At 44.5% G+C, this 18610-nt stretch overlaps 5 protein-coding genes and 1 long non-coding RNA gene across 9 annotated transcripts; 4 read left to right on the top strand and 2 right to left on the bottom strand.

Annotated features, from left to right (window-relative positions):
• Positions 1-378: 378 nt before the first annotated feature.
• On the top strand, positions 379-2705 carry LOC6730880 (gamma-taxilin). 3 transcript variants are annotated; one of them, XM_016179479.3, is made up of 3 exons: positions 380-1466; positions 1522-1881; positions 1933-2705. In XM_016179479.3, the coding sequence occupies exons 1-3, from the start codon at positions 537-539 to the stop codon at positions 2524-2526; spliced, it is 1884 nt and encodes a 627-aa protein (XP_016023304.1). In that variant the 5' UTR covers positions 380-536; the 3' UTR covers positions 2527-2705. The 3 variants fall into 3 exon arrangements, with proteins under 3 accessions (XP_044778246.1, XP_016023304.1, XP_016023303.1); XM_044922311.1 differs by having other exon boundaries at positions 379-1466; positions 1528-2705; XM_016179478.3 differs by having other exon boundaries at positions 1522-2705.
• Positions 2681-4923, bottom strand: LOC6730881 (MAM and LDL-receptor class A domain-containing protein 1). Of its 2 annotated transcripts, none has more exons than XM_016179058.3 (3): positions 3896-4923; positions 3293-3821; positions 2681-3217 (listed from the first exon to the last, which is right to left on the bottom strand). In XM_016179058.3, exons 1-3 carry the CDS (start codon positions 4101-4103, stop codon positions 2743-2745), a joined length of 1212 nt encoding a protein of 403 aa, XP_016023306.1. In that variant the 5' UTR covers positions 4104-4923; the 3' UTR covers positions 2681-2742. The 2 variants fall into 2 exon arrangements, with proteins under 2 accessions (XP_016023306.1, XP_044778247.1); XM_044922312.1 differs by having other exon boundaries at positions 4598-4916.
• Positions 4924-5102: 179 nt separating this feature from the next.
• On the top strand, positions 5103-7591 carry LOC6730882. Its single transcript, XM_016179481.3, has 2 exons — positions 5103-7282; positions 7343-7591. The coding sequence occupies exon 1, from the start codon at positions 5291-5293 to the stop codon at positions 7280-7282; it is 1992 nt and encodes a 663-aa protein (XP_016023307.1). The 5' UTR covers positions 5103-5290; the 3' UTR covers positions 7343-7591.
• On the bottom strand, positions 7490-10489 carry LOC6730883 (protein Spindly). The gene is made up of 6 exons (XM_016179057.3): positions 9880-10489; positions 9659-9824; positions 9376-9591; positions 9176-9317; positions 8937-9035; positions 7490-8878 (listed from the first exon to the last, which is right to left on the bottom strand). Exons 1-6 carry the CDS (start codon positions 10396-10398, stop codon positions 7675-7677), a joined length of 2346 nt encoding a protein of 781 aa, XP_016023308.1. The 5' UTR covers positions 10399-10489; the 3' UTR covers positions 7490-7674.
• Positions 10490-10935: 446 nt separating this feature from the next.
• On the top strand, positions 10936-12872 carry LOC6730884 (intraflagellar transport protein 57 homolog). Its single transcript, XM_016179482.3, has 3 exons — positions 10936-11309; positions 11364-12126; positions 12512-12872. The coding sequence occupies exons 1-3, from the start codon at positions 11013-11015 to the stop codon at positions 12667-12669; spliced, it is 1218 nt and encodes a 405-aa protein (XP_016023309.1). The 5' UTR covers positions 10936-11012; the 3' UTR covers positions 12670-12872.
• Positions 12873-17696: 4824 nt separating this feature from the next.
• Positions 17697-18213, top strand: LOC123327225. Its single transcript, XR_006541789.1, has 2 exons — positions 17697-18075; positions 18138-18213. It is a non-coding gene; the product is annotated as an uncharacterized LOC123327225 (long non-coding RNA).
• Positions 18214-18610: the final 397 nt, after the last annotated feature.

Consider the following 18610-nt stretch of genomic DNA (forward strand, 5'->3'; position numbering starts at 1 on the left):
TGTGTATCGAGGCATTTATTCGGCGAAACAAACAACTATATTTACTACTGCCGCTACTTGAATTGGTTCAAAATCAAAACCCAGTGCGACTTAAAGGAAATGGTATATCTTAAAAAATATTTTTAAATCTATATGAAAATATGCAGTGAAACATTTGGAATTTTTGCATGTAATAAAAAATAGTATATAAAAAAGAAAATGTTTTACGGCGAAATAGGAAATGGAAAGGGTACTTAATAGGTATATAAATATGTAAATTATTATTCTGATGGGAGATGTATGTTATTATCTAAACATTAGGTACTTTAAGGATATAATCAATCCTCGAACAGCGATATTTTCCGGAAGGCAGATGCCATTTGAGTAGGCGTAACGCCCAATTTTCTATCAAATAATTTTCGTCACGTCCTACGTAAAATTAATATTTTTGGGAATTGAATGTGTCATAAGGTTTTTAAAAAAATTCTCTGTTCGCCAAAAACAGTGCAAAAAATTACACAAGTGCAACATTAACCAAATAGGCTAAATTTTCGTAGATGTTAAAGGCATCCAGGCGACCATTAGCCACCAGACAACGATCACTTCGATTCCGTCCACAGAATCGCACAGGAACATCATCTAGTAACACCTCGATGGGACTGGACTTCGAGCTGGATGAGAAGAACGGAGATCAGGCAGATGAAATTGAAAAGAGTAGCTATGTCAGCCTCTCCAGGCAGAACTCCAAAGTACACGATACGAGAAGTGCCAGCAGCTTGGACTTCGGGGAGCACTGTAGTCCCAGTATAACGAAATTACCCAAGAACAGCAGGGAAGGTAAGGAGGTCAACCTAATCATGAGTGATGGAGAGCCAGAAGATTACAGAAGGGGTCAGGGCTCGAAGAGGAGGTTGCCGGACTCGGAAGCCCTTGGCAGCAAGCTGAAGGAGGAACTCTGCAAGTACAAGCAGGAGCTCAAGGACTACAACGAAAGCACCAAGGATCTGGAGGAGAAGTACATGAAAATCAACTACGAGCTGTGCGAAATGCAGCAGAAGCACGATCAGTTCGTGTCCAGCAGGAAGCAAGCCCATCAAGTGGATCTGGGAAGTGAGCCCGATCCGGATGGATTTTATAGCTCTGCCAGCAGTGTCGCTTCGCAGACGACCATCAGACGAAAGAGCCCCCAAATCCTGCGCAGCAATACCAGTTTCATGACCGTTCTATCGGCCCAGAGTTCCTGCGTCGAAATCGATAGAAAGAAATACGCGTCCGAAAGGAGTACTCATCAGCAGAATCACCATCGGCACAAGGACGATCTGTCATCACAGGTGAACAGCGTTTTTGACAGCCGTATTGTGGAAACACTGGCAAACCGCCACGTAAAGCGCAGTAAGAGATCCTTGGAGCAGGACGATCGGGAAAGGGAGCCAGCCTCCTTCAAGGATGTCTACAATGTGCTGAAAGATGTGATCAACACCTCACAGGTATGAATTAGCTATTAGCTAAATGGAATTATAAACTAAAACCTTCCTTAATCAGGACCAGAAGTACAAGCATGAACGGGATCGGGGTAGGGACAGAGACAGGGACAGGGACTCTGGAGACCTAAACCAGCTCCTTACCACTATTAAGGGCCTGAAGAGCGAGCAGGTCCAGTTTCGAACGCTCATTCGGCAGCAGCAGGAGAGGATATCGGACTACCACACACGGTGTGTTAAGGCCCAGGACATCATGAGCACCCAGAAGCAGGAGATCGAGAAGCTGCACGTGAATAACAAGCAGTTGGAGTCGAGCATCTACCATGACATAGACAGTCTGCGATCCAAGATAGACAACAAACTGAAAAGTGTCTCCCATTTGCCGAAGATGATGCGAGACGAGCACTCCAAGTACGAGACGGTAATGCGGGAAAATTGTCTGCTGGCGGATAAACTTCATGCCCTCCAACAGGAAGCCATGCAGCTGAAGGTCAAGATAGATGAACTGGGCCGCCGAAAGCTGGTCACCATCAACCGGCTGAAGGCAGCGGAAAGGGATCTGAAGATCTTCAAGAACTACAACTCGGCCTTGAAGACGGAGAAGCGGAAACTGACCCAGGAGTTGTCCACCATGAAGGATCAGCTGGAGCAGCTCCAGGCGAGCAGCAAGAGGCAACTTTCCCGCCATCGCGAGCAGAGCGAAAAGCAGCGCAGGGATCTGCAGAAGAAGATCTACGACCTCGAACTGAAGCTGAGTAGGAGCCAAAACTCCACGTCCAGTTTGATCCAGGAACGAGATAGTCTGATAGCTGAGCTCCAGACGCAACTCCACACCCTGGTCCACAACTTCGAGGTCTCGCAGAAGCACATAAGGGTTCTTCGGCGGCACATCTACTCCATGACGAATCCGGGTGGCACGGGCATCGTTGGCAGTGGGTCGGCTGGCATTGCTCACTCGACATCAGGTGGTTCCCATCGACCCAGTCTGATCAGGATCAACCAGCTGCCCCAGGGAACCAACAACGGTCGATTTGCAGCCCCCCGAACGCTGAAGGCCACGATCTAAACGGGGATCTGGACTGCCTAGACCTAGGCACTAGATTAGGCTCATCAGCTGTCCAGGCAACTTGAAGGTACTGCTCCCAGCACTTGGACTGTGCCATCAAGTTGCCTGGACATTATCGGGCTTTATCAAGACAACAATTATTTCACTCTAATGATTATGTAAACTCATTTTTAAAAGTACTTTTAATGATTCGGTTAAATGTATTGGGATAGGAATTTACTTAGGTACGACAGTCACACTACTATCACCGCTCCCAAGATTCCAAAGCCTCCAGAATTTGGTTTCATTATACGGAGCTGAGAGCAGATCTTTATGGCACTCCTTGACATAATTTAGGCAACAATCTCCGTTCACCAGACATGATTCTTGGCATCCACAGCCTTCATTGAGGTACCTTCCCGAAACAAAGACCTGACCACAACGACCAGAGCAGTCTGCCATTTGGTAGCCCAGTGAATCCTTGATATCCGATTCTTCTATTGGTTTTCTTGGTGGCTCGATGAAGATGGACCTCCTGGCACATTCCTCAGCTGTCATCAGCTTCACGTCGTCGATGGCAATATCTCCGTATTGGGACCTCGCATCCGTGGCGGTAAAGATCACTTGAAAGTCCTCATCCATCTGTTTGATGTCGATCGTGTACTCCAGCCACCTGGCGCCTTGTGATCCAGTCATCACGAATTGGACGAACCTGTACGGACCAGAAAGTCATATTGCTGTATAAGGCAAAAAAAATTCTAGATAAGATAATTAGTAAGCAACTCACTGGTTTGTTTTCAATATGTCTCCAATAGTCACCGAAACGGGTTTTATGGACACCAGCAGGCTACCCACTCCACTGCCGAACATGAAGTAGTGAAACTGGAAGCAGGCGGCACTCAAGCTGAGCTCCTTGGGATACAGTGGCGAGAGGAAGTGGTAGGTTCCAAAAGCATCGCTCTCCGTCTCCATGCGCACGTAGTGTCCGTCGGATTGGTTTTGGAACGTGTGATCCTCTTGGGGACCCGTTTTCTCTGAGTGAAAGTCGGCCACCGTGCTGACCCGTTTCCAAGTGCTCAAGAAGCTCAGTTCCGCTGTCCAGCCGCACATATCCTCGCTCTCGAAATCACAGGAAGCAGTCCTTGTCTGGCCTCTCAATGCGCAGGATCCCAACTGGGTGCTCCACTTTTCGCCATCGCAGTAGGCAATGCGATTTCCAACCAACCCATAGCCATCCGAACATATGATTTTAGCTTTCATAGGTGCATTTAAAACAAATCCGTTCTGTATTTGTTCGTATTCCTGGCAACCGCTTTCTGAAAGTTGTTAAAAAGTAAAAGAACATCTAGTAATTTATAATTTAAATTGTTTTCTTATTTTGTACACCTACTGGCGCAAAATGGTTTTTTCCCTCGAGGAATACCGCGATCGCAGGCGAACACCTTCGATCCTTGTAGAAAGTATCCTTGATCGCAATGGAAAACAATAGATCCATTAACTATTTCCGACGAGCCGTGTTCCAAGTGCACGGATTCTTGACATCGAGCATTTGTTCGATCCACACTCGATATAAGAACGATCGCCCAGAACAATATCATAGCTCCAAAATGGAATACTCTATACTTCTGTCAAATCAGTGCTTTCTTAAGCTTCGGAGGAAAACAACGACTGAGTTGACTGGGGAGCTGCATTCCATTTCTATTACTCAAATGTACATATATGCTGAGTATAAACGAGATGAGTTCATATGTGCCTTATCAGCACTTGTACAATCTTTTAATTTATTGTTTTTATCTAGAATAATGACTATCGCAGCTTAACAGGGTTTGTAAGTGCCAAAAAGTTCTATATAATCAGATCTATAAGGTTTGCGAGTTTGGATGAAAATGGATAGTTCTGTTCTAAGCGAACTGATTTTTAATGGCTATGGTGCTTTCATGGTTATGTTTGTATCGTTGGTGACCTTTTCTCTTGTTTTCTACTACATTTGTGGCCAATTTGGAATTTTGTGATCTCATTCCAAGCCAAAGTACGCAGCCAGCAATGGCCAATTAAAATATCAATGTAAACAATGCAGTTCTAGGAAACTCACTTGCCTATGTTTTTTCCATCGATCGTTTGCTGTATATAAGGATGAATATGTAAACATTTGCCTCACCCACTTTGGAGTGTGATTCTGTGCGAAAAGTGTTTGAAATCGGGTGGTTTTTTGGGGGCGTCTGTGGAATTAAGGGGGGCGGGGAATTGGGGCCGATGACAGCTGAAAAAAATAGAGAAAGAATGAAATGTGCACTGCGCAGAGAATAGGAAGCATTCTTCTGCGGAGAACAGAGAACAGTCTAAATATAAACAAAGATTCTCTCAGAAATAATTTTTAATATTAAAACAACTTGAATTGCGCAGGTCCAGTTGGCGCACAAATAGTACCTCCTATAGGATTTTTAATAAATTATATATATGTCATTAAAATGGTTTATCTAAATCTACCTATGAAATCTAACTACATTCGATACATAATGATCATTCATCTTTTGATATGCTTTTCCTAATCTATCAAGCATAGCATACCTCTCCAATTGGGAGCAGAGGGTAGCAAATGGTCGAAGATGCCCAGCGGGGAGCATCATATTGAAATGAAGCCAAAGGTGTTTCGGCTTTTCCGTATGAATTTTCCAATGTGAGGGTCGCTCGGCGATTTGTACTAGCCTCAGTTTGATTTTCGCACACGAGGTGGTCGGACACGGATGAGTTTGAAAGTTTAGCGGCCTCTCGGTGACACGCTTCGATGGGCAGCTCGTATTTTTCGGTGGCGATGACGCAGTGCGTCTTCCTCGTTGTCGTATCGCTGATTTTGTCACACGTGCGGGCAGCTGGCGATGCGGTGTCTTCCGCCAACGAATCAATATCGTTGCCACCGGCTTGCGTCATTCGGGCAACGCTCTACAAGACATCTTCGTCGGAAAGGAGTCAAAACGATTTTGGGCTGCCTCTGGCTATAGATTGCAGTGAGAACAGTAGCATGGGGATGAATTACTTCGATTTGGGCGCCCAAAGAGTGGCCGGTAAGAGGCACGTTTCGCTGGATGGCTATCAGACACCGCCTTTGGGAATCTCGAGCTATGGCTTGGAGTACCTGGACAATTGCGTGGATCTGGAAAGTGTCGAGATCCAACGTTTTGTGGGCGATGCCACCCTGAAACTGAGCTGTGGAGGAGCTCTGATCCCCAACCTCACCGCAGTGTCTTTTAGATACAACGAGCTGGGCACATTGAGTGGAGAAACTATCCAGGACTTGCCACATCTTAAGATACTACACTTGCAACAGAACTCACTGAGGTACCTAGAATACTTTAAGGACCATTCTGACCTGGAAGAACTTATAATACAGGACGAACGGGATTTGGTCCTGAGGTTCAATGAAATCCTAAATCAGCTGCCAGAGCTGAGAAGGCTTAGTTTGCGAAATGTAGAAAAGATTGAGGACCAATTCCTTAGAATCTTACCAGAAAACTTAACGGATCTGATAATCGAGGATACGCCCATTCAACCAGGAGTTTTGTACCTGACCGAAGGCGTTGCGAAACTGGTTAACGTAACCATCACAAATTGCCAGCTGAAGGGATTTGCTTTGCAACCAGCACACAATTTGGATATTACGTATCTAAATCTAAGTGGCAATGCCATATCTTCGTTGAACATACGTTTTGAAAATGGACCAAGCACCCTACTGACCTTGGATTTGAGCCGAAATAGATTGGAGCACTTGAATTTCACCTGGTTCTATAGAACCACCAGTCTTCGTAGTCTCCACCTGCAGGAAAACCACTTCCATTCGTTGTCCCTCTTCCAAGTGGGCTTGATTTCCCCAGCAAGCATTCACCACATTGACCTGAGATCCAATGAATTGATGAGTTTCCGGGATACAGAAAATGCTGATGTACCGTACTGGAACCCACAGCTTCGAATTTCCATCGATGGCAATCCTTGGAGCTGCCAGTGGATGCTGAATTTCTCGCACATGCATCCTCAACTCTTTAGACTATTCCAGTACTCCAAGTATATATCCCACATCAATATAAATGGCCTGAGCTGCACACCGCAAGAGCCGCCCTCGGAAGAGCCGCCCAAGGTAAGAAGAATCATGCACGTAAGGATCAATGGGACAGACTCTGCGATTCCCGTGCCACATCCACATGGAAATGTTTCCAGTTTTACTGTCCTTTACGGCAATCCCGTAGAACTGCACCGAAGTCAGCGGTCTTTAGCCTTGATAATCGTGTTTATGTTGCCCCTGGGAATCGCATTCCTCTTCCTCTTGCTATATCTATACCTCCATTGCGAGCGGCTCTTCCACTTGTCCTATTACGCCTCGGGATTGCCCTGTTTTGGTGGCGAAAAGTCTTCCAGTGGGCCGAGGTTTGTGGATCACGTGGACATAGTGCGCTATCCCATTGCTAATGGCGGTTCCAGTGGCCCAGTGGATGTGGAAACCGAATTGCCAGATGGATACGAGACTCCGGTGAGTGGAGGTACCTCCATTTGCAATTGCACTGGTCACAGAGAATCCACCTGCTCGAGGACCCACCATGTCACATACGAGTCCTTACCAGCTGAGCTGCCCTATCAACTGTACGCAGAGATCAAGGAGCAGGCGGATGAGAACGGGGATGCGGATGAGGTGCTGGCCCTGACTACCGGCCCTACGGCTCCCATTTACGATCATCTGTCATTTGTGGAGGAGATGCCAAAACTGGATGAACTGAGAGATATATCCTAGGTAGAATTCATCTTTCATATAGTTATTTCCTTAATAATTTCTGCGCTTTGTAACTTTCAGTTGTCTTTGAATACTTGAATAGAGAACACATTGACATTCATGAAGCAACAAGAAAGATCAGCTCGTTTTAGAAAATCTGGATGGATTATTCTTTTACAGTTTAAGGTCGCACAACAGCAGTATCTTATCTGGTTACATCTAGTGTAGTTTATATAAGTTCAACTGTATTATTAAACCGTTGATTTGTTTTTATTTTTAAGATTTTTAGTTCGTAGTGTAATTGTAAAGAATAAAGTCTCTGTATCCTGATTTGCGGTACCCTGCGTTGTTATTATTTGTTAAGTTTTTATAAGTCTAAATTCGATTTAAAATTTCCATTGGAAATCATGCAATCATTTCATAATTGGTTTACGAGAGCTCACAACAATACGCCGAATAATGTTTGGTTTCTTAATTGTGGGTTTTACGTCCTGGCTATCTTCACTTTCTTTTGGCTTGTCATTTTCCTTGGTGGTTTCCCCATTTGGACATCTCTCAAGAGGACTCAAATTGTGGACAATGGGATCGTTCGCGCTAAACTTCACCGCCTTTTGCGAGTCTTCGGCAAAGACTTGCCGTTTTTTGCTGAGGATGGAGCGGATATTTTCGTTGGTCGAGTCCTTGATTACGGAAATCCTCACAGGAGTTCCTTTACGCTGCGGTTTTTGTGGCGTTGGACTGTCCAGGATTTCAACGCTCAAAGTCCCATCTGCCTTGATGGGAGATTCCTTGGCCGCCTCATCGCTGCTGTCTTCAGTTTCCGTTTCCAGCTTTATGAGCTTCACAGGAGTTCCTTTGCGCTGCGGTTTAGCCGGCGTTACTGTGCCAGGCAGTCTTGCTCCCAGCAATTCTTCGTTGGACTTCACCTTTATCCCTCCCCCCAGTCGCTGCTTAACTGGGGTACCCTTCATCAAAGGTTTGGCTGGGGTTTCCCCGGAATTCAGATCAGGTTCTTCGCTTTCATCTTCTTGGATATTCATTTCAGGTGTTACTCCGTTGTTTTTGGCTTTGACTGGAGTGCCTTTCAGCTGCGGTTTGGGAATTAATTCTGGAGCTTCCAACTCCTTTTTGATATCAACCGCGTCCTGCTGTTCCAAGTTTAAGTCGATTTCGCGTTTTATTTTAATACCCATAATTGTCTTAATAGGTGTTCTTTTTATACAAGCCTTGCTTTCGGATACCTCTAGTTCCTGTTCGACTTTTACGGATGTGACTTTTAGTGCTGGTTTTAATTCTTGGCTAAGAGGCTCAACTACCTCTTCTTTAACGGCAGGCTTTAAGGGCGTATCAAGAACAATAATTTCAGTTGCAGTTGAAAAAGACTTGCTTGTGGGTTCCGCAGCCGCTTTCAAAGGTGTTTCTAGAGTATGTAGATGAGCTGATGAAGATGGAGACTGTGCAGCTACACTGACAATGCGGGGCAATGCAGTTTTGAGTTCTGCCTCCTTGATGTTAAACTCCATGGCCTGCATGGGCTTGAAACCGATCTTATGCTCCGTCAGCAGATTTTCGCGGTCAATGAGCACACAGCGGGATTTTAGGGACTCAAAGCGCCAGCTAGAAATATAAAATAAATATATTTTTCATAAGGAAATTAAGGGCAGAGTGTATATACCGTGCCATTTCCTGCTGAACGCATCGCATCCGTTCCTCCAGTCCGGCCTTCTGGATGCGCATGCTGTGCAGCTGCGCCTTCAGCTCGTCCGTTTCGCGTCTAAATGGGGATGATGATTAGGAATTAGGGGTGTGGAGGCTACCTAACTGGTCAGCAAGAACAGGCCGTAGCTGGTGAGGCTCAGCAACTTATTGCCGAGCGATGCCAGCGCGGTGTCGACCAAGAGGGGCAACTCATACTTGCAGAAATCCAGCATCGAGTCCAGCCAGGTGACCGACTTCTCGCTGGCCAACTGGCGCAGCCGTTCCTGGGAGAGATTAAGCTGCCGCTCTAGGCTGTCGTTGGCAGACATCAGCTGCCGGATGCGCTCATTCAGCTTATCTGGGGAAATACTTCTATATTAATCTTCTTTACAGATCAGTGGACATGGATTACTCACTTTGATAGGTCTTGTCCGCACTGCAAAAGATTGTGCTACAGGCCTGCAGCTCCGTGTGCATGGCCACGTTTTCCCGCTTGAGACGTCTGATCTCAAATTGGCTGTCCGTGAAGGTCTTCTTCATATCCAGATAGCTCTTTTTCTGGGCTGCCAGGATCTGCTTCATCGCTTGCCTTTGGTCGTCCACCTCGGCGAACAGAGAGTTGCCCTTGCGGTCTAAAAAAAATAGTGCATATAGCCTTTTTAAAAACTAATTTTAGGGTGCCATGTTATTCTTTACTACCATTGTTTTCAGGGGCGGAGGTAAGCAGTGCTATCTTGGCATTGGCATCCACCAGCTGCTCCTGGCAGCTCTCCAGCAATTGCAGCTTCTCCTCCAGTTCATCCCGCTTGCAGTTCAGATTCTGTTCCATGCAGCTTACCCGATCTTGCAAACATTCGATGGTTTTCTGGGAATTTGGGATAGTATTTAAATGATTTAGTTGTTTAGAGGAATATTTCTACCTCTTTTTCAGCCACCGCCAGGGTGTTTGTGACGCGCAAGTCCTCATACTCCGCCAGCTTTTGCATCAGCTCGCAGTTTTCGAGTTCTAGGGCATTCAAACGTGCCAAAAAGTCATCGTGGAGCTCATTTGACCTGGAGACGGACTTTTCCGCCAGATCCTTTTCAGCGGCAGTCAGCTTATCCTTCAGTGATCTGGTCTCCTCCACCTTGGCGTCGTAGTCTTGCTGCAGGACATCCTGTTCTTCTTTCAGGATCTTGAACTTTCGACGCAGCTCCTCCAGTTCCTGGCCATTTCCTCCAGATTCGCTGACCACCGGCTGGCTACTCAGATGCTCCAGTTCCTGGGTCAAATACGATTCAGCGGCGAGGGCAGTGTCCAGATTCCTTTTGAGCTCATAAATCCTTTGCGCATCCTTTTCGCTCTGGTCTCTCAGCTGCTGGTGGCGATCGTGCAGCAGCTTGTACTCCTCCACGATGTCATCCACGCTAAGCGTGTTCAGGTCCAAGTTTTTGTACATTTGGTTTGCATAAAAAGACGCCAATTTTTTATATTTTTCAACCGTCAATCGATATTTGACTACAAGGTTATCGGTATCGCATTGTTGATCGATTACAAATAACAGGGGGACTTGTGCTGGTAAGCGCAGGCTAACAGTGTTGTTACATTAACCGGTAGCGCCATCTGCCGGATCAGAGATGCATTTTTAAAAATTGTACTAACATGTAATTCAGTTTTAAGAAAATTGAATTAATCTAAACAAGTAGTATAATATTACTTTTGCGTTTGCAACTTTTTACAGCTAACTTCTATAAGGCAAGCACCATAACAAGCTATTTAAAGCGCATGCTAACATTCAACTCGTTGCCGCCCTCTTTCGGTAATTCAACGCATATTTAAATATTAGCGACATTATAATTGTTCTTTATTCAAAGTTAGGCGTTAATAAAATAAGTAATCTACAAAGAGCTTAATTATACTAAGTAAATTTAAATAAAAAGGGTATAAATTTGGACGCATGCGCTCGGTGTGTTTACCCACATATCGTTACCTTGGCGACTATTTTGTGTTTCCAAACAGCTGGCTCACACTTAACACTTTTTTATTTAGGCACACAAAAAAAAGAATTGTAAAATGCAGCAAGATGATGGACAGGAAAAATTCCAGCAGCTACAAAACTTTCAATCCGATGACTTGCTGGAAAAATTAAAGTTACTCAACTACGAAAAACATTTGCTCAAGGAATTCAAACTGAAACCGCTGTCGCGTTTCTATTTCGTAAAGGCCACAAATCCCGGAGAGCAATTCTATATGTTTACTTTAATATGCTGGTGGCTATGCAAGAAACTCGGCAAGGATATGGAGCGGCCACAGGAGTACGATGATCCTAACACTGTGGCCGGCAATATCATTAAAATGCTTGGGGAGATTGTGAGTACTCGGACTAAGTTGAATTACTACAATACTACAATATTTTCTTTATAGGATGTCCCAGTGGAGTTCCAGCCCAATAAGCTGATTCGTGGAGCTGGACCCATTTGTCTGTCGGTCCTGGATGTTCTCTCCACGCAAGCCTGCAAAGTGGCCCAAGTGGGCTACCAAAAGCTGCACATCGCCCAGGAGGAGGAGTTCCTGGGCGATTATCTGGAAGACAATGCGGAGATCATATTGGAGAAACTGGAGGATGAGCAGAATGCAGCCGCCTTAAGTGATGATAGTGACATGGAGTTGGAGGCGCACAATTTCCGGCAGCTGAACTGGTTGAATCGGCCGCAGAAGAAATCCATGGGAGATGTCAACCTGGATGAGCGGAATCCTGAATTAGATGCTCGCATGAGCGATCATCAGGAGTGGCATATGGAACTGGAAAGAGTCCTGCCCCAACTGAAAGTATTCGTCAAAGCAGACGCCCGGGACTGGAGGACCCACATCAGCCAGATGGAGACCTTAAAAACAAACATATTGCAAAACTCCGATACCGCCGAGGCTCAACTAAAGAAACTGCACAGCGAGTTCACTTTCGACTTGGAAAAGATCGAAAGCCGCGAAAAACATTTGAACAATGAGCTCAAGCCCCTGATTCAGCAGTTCAAGGAGCTATCCATTGAACTGTCCTCCATCCAATATGCCCAGAATCAGTTGCAGGAGAACATGGAGAAGCAGACCGCAGAGCTCAACGAGGTCATGATGGAGCAGGAGCTGAAGAAGGAGGAAATGGAGCGACGTGGACAGGCCATGTCGGATGGGAGTGAGTATGGGGAAGTTACGAGATTCTGGGTTACGAAAGAAGTGTATGTACCATCTTTTCAAAAAATAACAAAAAATAGTAGACAAATTCTAAGTTATATTCTCACGAATATATCAGCATTCATAAGAACTATTCTTACAATGGAATTATTCCAAATTATAAAGAGCACTAGCATTCCCATAGATAGCAAATATGGAACCTTTAACACCAACACCTTTCAAACTCTATTTGCTCTGCAATGATAGGACGTCGTCTATTTGCCATCGTAGATCCCTGATTCTGGTCAACAGAAAATCACAGATCCCGATCCCTTTGGAAGCCACCCACAGTGCTATGCGGTGCTAATCCCAATCCCGAAATGCCTCTTCCATTTCTCTTTTATCAGGTTCGGTGCAGCAGATCAGGAAAGCGATCGCCAAGCTGAAGGAGGACACTGCGCAACTGAATCTGGAGGTGGCTCTGCTGGTGCATGCCCACGACCAGGACATTGTGGTGCGGCAGTTGCAGCAGAACCAAACCACCGACCTGGCAAACAACCCATAAAACATATACCCCGCTGATAAGCACTACTTAGCATGCTAAATGGTACATATATCTGTATATATCCCTACCAACCAGCCAGCCCGATCTTTTCACACCTCGCGAATGGGTGTGCTCTCGTTTGCACTCGTTCTGCAGGAGATAGTTGCACTGGAAAAAAATACGCTGATAAGAGCGTTTATTTTTATTAAAGATGTTTGAAATTATGCGATCGTTTTACTACAACGGGGTTTTATGCTTAATAATTTAAAATATAATTCATATTTTCTTCGGCAGCAAGGTATACTTCTTCGAGACTAAACAAAGAGCTGTTGTTTGTGTGCTTTCTTCAACATTTTTTCTGAGTGCAAGAATGAATGAGGGGACTTCATTGGACCACCGGCGTTGACCCCGCCCGCTTTGACGATCGTTTGATTCGATTGCCGGTGCCGCTGATAAGTTTCGTAATTGGTTGCCAAGCCAATTGGGCGGTCAATTATCACCTCCTTGTTATCTGCTCCTTGGATAAACACACACACTCACACACACAGTCAAACGCACAACGAGGGTGTAGTTGCAGCAACAAGCGCGTGCGATCCTTATCCTTCGCCGATCGATCGGAGATAACGGTACGGAGGTCCGTGGCGCACGTACTTGACCAAAGAAGCCGCCGACGACGCCGCAACTACCACACAACTACCTCTTACATCGCCCTACACTGCGAGAAAGCAGTGCAAGAAGTTTCAGTTACCCCAAATCATAAAGGTGTTATTAAAAGTGTTGCGCTTGGCTAGTCAGCCTGTGAACTAAAAGCTACACTACTGAAATAAGCATTGCCCTAGAAATATGAAACCAATTCTAAGTCAACACATTTTCTTGCAGTGCAACCGCAAGCAGAGCCTAAGCAAACCAATTTGAACCTGGAAAACCCTCGAAACGCTGTAAAGAGGTGTTGTCCCCTGCATCCCACTTTGCACATCTGAAATACCATATCCCACATCCCACGTCCCGCGATTCCTTGTTTGCCCACTTTTTGGCCCGCTCACTGATAAGCCAAAACGGAGTTCCTGCCGTTGCATGTGTTTTGGCCAAATGTGTGCTCGGATTGGGCCGCAACTTGTTGTGATTTGCGCTGCGGCCTGCCGGAGGTGCTAAAAGGTTTTTCCCCAAGTACAAGCCACTCGAAAATAGATGGAAAATAAGCTGGGGGATTTTCCAGCCATGGAAATTTGGGATGAATACAACAACTGGAAAGCAGACCACTCGAAGAATGGCTGGGAACACGAATGTAAATATGTGGAAAACCACAATTTCATTTTTAGAACTTCGAATTATAATTATAACTATGTTTTTGGTAATTTCAAGGAATATTAGTGATATTCACCTTTCTCTCCATCTCCTCTCTCTCTCTCTCTTTCATTATCTTTGCCCTGCTTCCACTTGGCATAAATTGCATTATTATTAGGCTTATTTGAAATGCGCCGCCAACAAAAACAAAAACAAAACGCTGCAGAGAAATTGCAAAAGCTCACTCAACCAAGACAACAACAGCTACAAAAGCGTAGGGGCAGGGGGCGGTGGATGGGGGGAGTGGGAGGAGAAAGAGAAGGAGGAAGAAGGAACGTCGGTAAACTGGCTGCTACCCATTGTTGTTGTTGCTGTTGTTGTTGTTGTTTGTGTTGCGCACACTGCTCTTATTGCCGTTGTTGTTGGTGGTGCAAAAAGCCCAAAGACGACTACTGTTCATTTCCCACGGTGGGGCTCCTTCATCTCTATCCCTCTCTCGCTCTCATTGGATGCCATTCCAGTGAGACAGAAAGAAAAGAGCGAATGAGACGGAGACCGAGTGACTGGCAGCCGCAACAACAAAAGGGGAGCCTCTCTTTGCAGCTCTCACTCTTGTTGCAGCTGTTGTTGTTGCTGTTGTTGGAGCTTGATTGGAGCCTTCGGCTTTCTCGAGCTTCGTTTCTTAGCTTCGGCAGCTTTGTGGGAGGCAGCTGCCTCTCTTGCTCCCATTGTAGCGATCGCTGCTGCTGTTGTTGTGCAAGTACTCGGATGAGTTTCATTTTCTCATTGTTTACTTTACAGGTGGACTTAGCTAAAACGAACAACAAAGCAAATTTATCATCAAAAAAAGTAAATTTCTGATTCAAAGAATAAGAACAAAGCTAAGATGACTTATTTCATTTGTACAAATAATTTTAGTAAGCGTAGCAAGTTCCACTGTACAGCACCAGAAAACAACGAGAAAAGTAAACCTGTTGCCCGTCTTTGAATGGAAAAATGAGTTCTTTTATTTTACGTTTTTGGGGCCTCGGGCTCAAAAGCGTTTTTGAGCATAAATCGTGAGGGGATCGGATCTCTCCCAATGGTCCAGCATTCCGTGCTCTGGAGCCTCTCCAAATCCTAAGACTCTAATTCCTAAGCAAGGCGCCACCTACCCCAGAGATTCCTTTTGTCCTCCCGAAACCCTGCCTTTGTAATTCCCCAATAAAAACTGGAGAACTAATAAATTTTGGCCAACTAGCGGGGCAAAGTGGGGGTTCGAGACCCAGCGGGGTGGCTACTGGAAGCACGACAGACAAAAAAAATTATTTGTTTTGTCATATATGCAAGATTCAATAATTTATGATCTAATATACAAATGAAAAAAGTCTCCAGATTGAAGGATGAAAACTTCGGCGCTTCCCATTCAAAAGATATCATGGTGGAGGGGATTGGAGAGGAGGAGGGAAACAAATTCATTGAAAACTTTCAAGATTTTTTGGGTTGGGTTTCGACCCGATCGCCGTGTGGGATATCTGGGATCATTGTCAACATTTTGACCGCTCGCTGTGCCCGTAATCATCGGTCTATCCCCCCGCAAAAACCCCAAAGGCCCCCCTGTATCCAAAATCAGAAAGAGTGACGCCGCCGCCAACATCGATTTAAATGCAAATCAATGTAATAAAACATTTTTTGGTCTTTTCACTTCGCTGGGACTCGGTTTACAGACAAAGAAAATATTAACAACAAAAATGTTTCTTACAGGTTAGATCCCATTGAAAGACTATAGAATTAGTCTATACTTTCTGATTTTTAAGGAATATAATTGACCACTATTTTATTTTCTGTGCACCTAACAGTATGAAGTGTAGCATAGGTCTACCCTGTCCTATTAATTTCGAATTGAAATCGAGACACCCACGCAGGCGACACCTTTCAGATACTATGAAAGTGTATCCCCCATGTTAGGAACGGAAGTTCGTGTGGCGCTAAGGAACAAGAACTGAATCGGTTGTAAATCACTTAGAATCCAGAGGAAAATGCTGGAATAGATGTGGGCTGGTAGTTTGTAGAGAATGGGTATTGTGTTCCTAGAAAAATCACGCAATTTACAAGTTTTTAAGCACAAACCGGCGAGGGAGGTGAGGAATTCCTATTTGAAAACCAAAGAGACATGGGTTGACACCTTTTCCGATCAATTGGTCAGCGATAAGTGTTATGAGAGCCGAGTTACAATGGTCCATTTCAGGGTGGGGATGCATTTATGGGCTTGGGGTCAAGTGGCAGAGTGCTTATATGGTATATAACCCCTATTGAAATCTTCTGACCCATTGAGCGTGGAACCGAATCAAATAAGTAAAGTGTAAGTATTCGGGGATTAAAACTAAATGGGTTCATCTCGAACCACGGCTCCTAAGTAAGCTATCGAGCTCGAAATTGATTTAAAAACCCAACGAACAACATCCATTTGAACAATGGATTCCCGCCTGTCTGCCCACTTTAAAAGCTTTTGCCACACACTTTGCCTACTTCTTTATGGCGAATTAATGACCGAAAAAACGAACAAGAATTCCCAATAAACCATAAATTTTATTAATTTCTATAGCGGCTGCCTCACAAAAAAGAGAGCTCCTCGTGCGATTGTGCGACTGCTTTTTATAACTGAACAATAGGATCGACTCATGGAGTTCTGCAGAAATACTACCGAACCACTGCGAACCGCACCCAATTATAATAAAAAACAATGCGTATCTGCGACTGCGGGCGAGTGGAAAAACCGCGCCTGCTCCCACAGAAGTGACAACAAAATTAAAATTTACGAAATAAAAATTAAAATTAAATAAAACACCGCGCGGCAAACAGCCAAAAATGAACAATGGACGCGATCTGAAACCGAAAACCGAACGACACGAGAATTAGCATACAAACTGAAGATCGAAGCTGCATATCAAATGAGGATCCGATCAAGTTTTGTTTGGGGCCACCACTTCATTCAGCTGCGGATTCATTGATAGATCGTTCGCCGTTCGGTTTCCGTCCCCCGACTAACTGTTAAAATAGACACATCACCCAGCGACTTTACGAGCCAGCGGACCATAATTCAGATTTATGTGAAAACACACCAGTCTGGGCCAAAAAAATAAATCAAGTCACGACATTGGTGCGGAGCGGATACACTCGAAGAAAATCGCTACAAGGTGCACTTCAATTATTTTCGCCACAAGCAAAGCCTAGTTGAACTGAAAAGTAAAAAGTTCTTGTCAAACTACACTTAGTTATTGCACTTATTAACATTAAATCTTGCAAGTTATATTCCCTTTCCCTCAGTGAGATGATACTCGCACACCCTGGAAGAGAGCCAGAGTCTTGGAGCTAAATGACAGCCCAGCCAACTACCGTGTGCCAAATGAAGAAATGAAGAGCTGAAGATGGAGCCAAGTCGGGGCCTCGTCATCACCGGAATCATCAGCATCATCGACATCATCGGCATCATCGTCGCCAACTGTTGACAACGCCTTGCTGCGGTGGCTGCGGTCCAGTTTCATTATTATTAACCAAAAAGTATAAAAACCGAATCTGAAAAAACCCCAACGGATCCCATTCAACGCCCACGTCTTCGACATTTGCCTGCTTCCACAGATTCATCCGTGTATCTTCGCGTATATATTTATTATAATTTTTTGCATCTGCCTTTTCTTAGCTGTGGTCTTTGTTGCCTCCTCCGAAATTTATGTGACCGCATCGCTGCCGTATGAATTTTTAATTTTTCACCAATATTCATTTTTTTGCTGTTCGATTTTGTTTGCCTTTTTAATTTTGGCAATTAATGAAATTTAATACTTTTGTGTGCACTGTCTGGCGCACAAGTTTTGGGTCGTTGGAATTTATGCTGGCCCCAACTTTATTTGTTGTTAGATTGAGAAAGTTGCGAGGTATTTGTCAAAACTTAGGGGCCTTTTAAGTGACAGATTATTTGAAGATGATAGATGAGTAAAGGATACGGAAAATGCAAAAAATAAACTACATATGGATATGAAGGTCAAATTATTGTTCGCTTTTGATAATTACTACAATAATCTTGGTGAACCAAACAACCTTTCAACATGGAGTGAAATATTGCATCACATTCCTCGCCTCTGAAAACAAAGTCTTCAAAACTGCCAAGTAAGCCAGTCATTTTTCAGACTCTTCTTTGGAGGGTTCATAATTAGTTTCTCCTTCAAAAGGAAGCTCCTCGCAATTGTCGATACGTCTCCTTTTCGAGTTTGCTGATTGGCCATTTACAATATGCAAATTTGATCCGAAAAACAATAAGACAGATGGACGCAGATGGAGTGAAACAAAAGCGAGGCGGACAGAGATGAAGCCATCAAATCGGAGTTGCCAACGGATTGCACTTAAAAATGCCCAAAAGCAGTCGAAAATAATTTGTTAAACTTTATGGACAGGCGAAAACTTAATTAAAAACAATCCTATTCTGGCGCACCTAATTAAAAACACTGGGTGTTAAGTTAATGAAGTTTCATGCTGAATGAAAGACACAGTTTTTCAGATTTCATTGAGAAATCGTAAAAGATAAACAGATATGGTGAGGCACAAAAGATAAACAGACCATCAATATGGTGTTTTTGTAGTATTATTTTTCGGTCTAAAGAGGCCACACAAGCAGAAGAGCGACAACAAAGGCGGAGGCGGCAAA

The sequence above is a fragment of the Drosophila simulans genome, chromosome 2L, assembly GCF_016746395.2.
Source record: "Drosophila simulans strain w501 chromosome 2L, Prin_Dsim_3.1, whole genome shotgun sequence".
NCBI lineage: Eukaryota > Metazoa > Arthropoda > Insecta > Diptera > Drosophilidae > Drosophila > Drosophila simulans.

Bases quoted from the DNA above. Each gene is read 5' to 3' on its own strand.
- LOC6730880 (XM_016179478.3), top strand. From the start codon at position 537: ATGTTAAAGGCATCCAGGCGACCATTAGCCACCAGACAACGATCACTT. The intron at 1,467-1,521 runs GTATGAATTAGC...TTCCTTAATCAG, and splicing joins ATGTGATCAACACCTCACAG to GACCAGAAGTACAAGCATGA.
- LOC6730881 (XM_016179058.3), bottom strand. From the start codon at position 4,103: ATGATATTGTTCTGGGCGATCGTTCTTATATCGAGTGTGGATCGAACA. The intron at 3,822-3,895 runs GTAGGTGTACAA...AACAACTTTCAG, and splicing joins GAAAAAACCATTTTGCGCCA to AAAGCGGTTGCCAGGAATAC. The intron at 3,218-3,292 runs GTGAGTTGCTTA...TGGTCCGTACAG, and splicing joins GACATATTGAAAACAAACCA to GTTCGTCCAATTCGTGATGA.
- LOC6730882 (XM_016179481.3), top strand. From the start codon at position 5,291: ATGGGCAGCTCGTATTTTTCGGTGGCGATGACGCAGTGCGTCTTCCTC.
- LOC6730883 (XM_016179057.3), bottom strand. From the start codon at position 10,398: ATGTACAAAAACTTGGACCTGAACACGCTTAGCGTGGATGACATCGTG. The intron at 9,825-9,879 runs GTAGAAATATTC...CCAAATTCCCAG, and splicing joins TGGCGGTGGCTGAAAAAGAG to AAAACCATCGAATGTTTGCA. The intron at 9,592-9,658 runs GTAGTAAAGAAT...TATTTTTTTTAG, and splicing joins CTCCGCCCCTGAAAACAATG to ACCGCAAGGGCAACTCTCTG.
- LOC6730884 (XM_016179482.3), top strand. From the start codon at position 11,013: ATGCAGCAAGATGATGGACAGGAAAAATTCCAGCAGCTACAAAACTTT. The intron at 11,310-11,363 runs GTGAGTACTCGG...TTTTCTTTATAG, and splicing joins TTAAAATGCTTGGGGAGATT to GATGTCCCAGTGGAGTTCCA. The intron at 12,127-12,511 runs GTGAGTATGGGG...CTCTTTTATCAG, and splicing joins ACAGGCCATGTCGGATGGGA to GTTCGGTGCAGCAGATCAGG.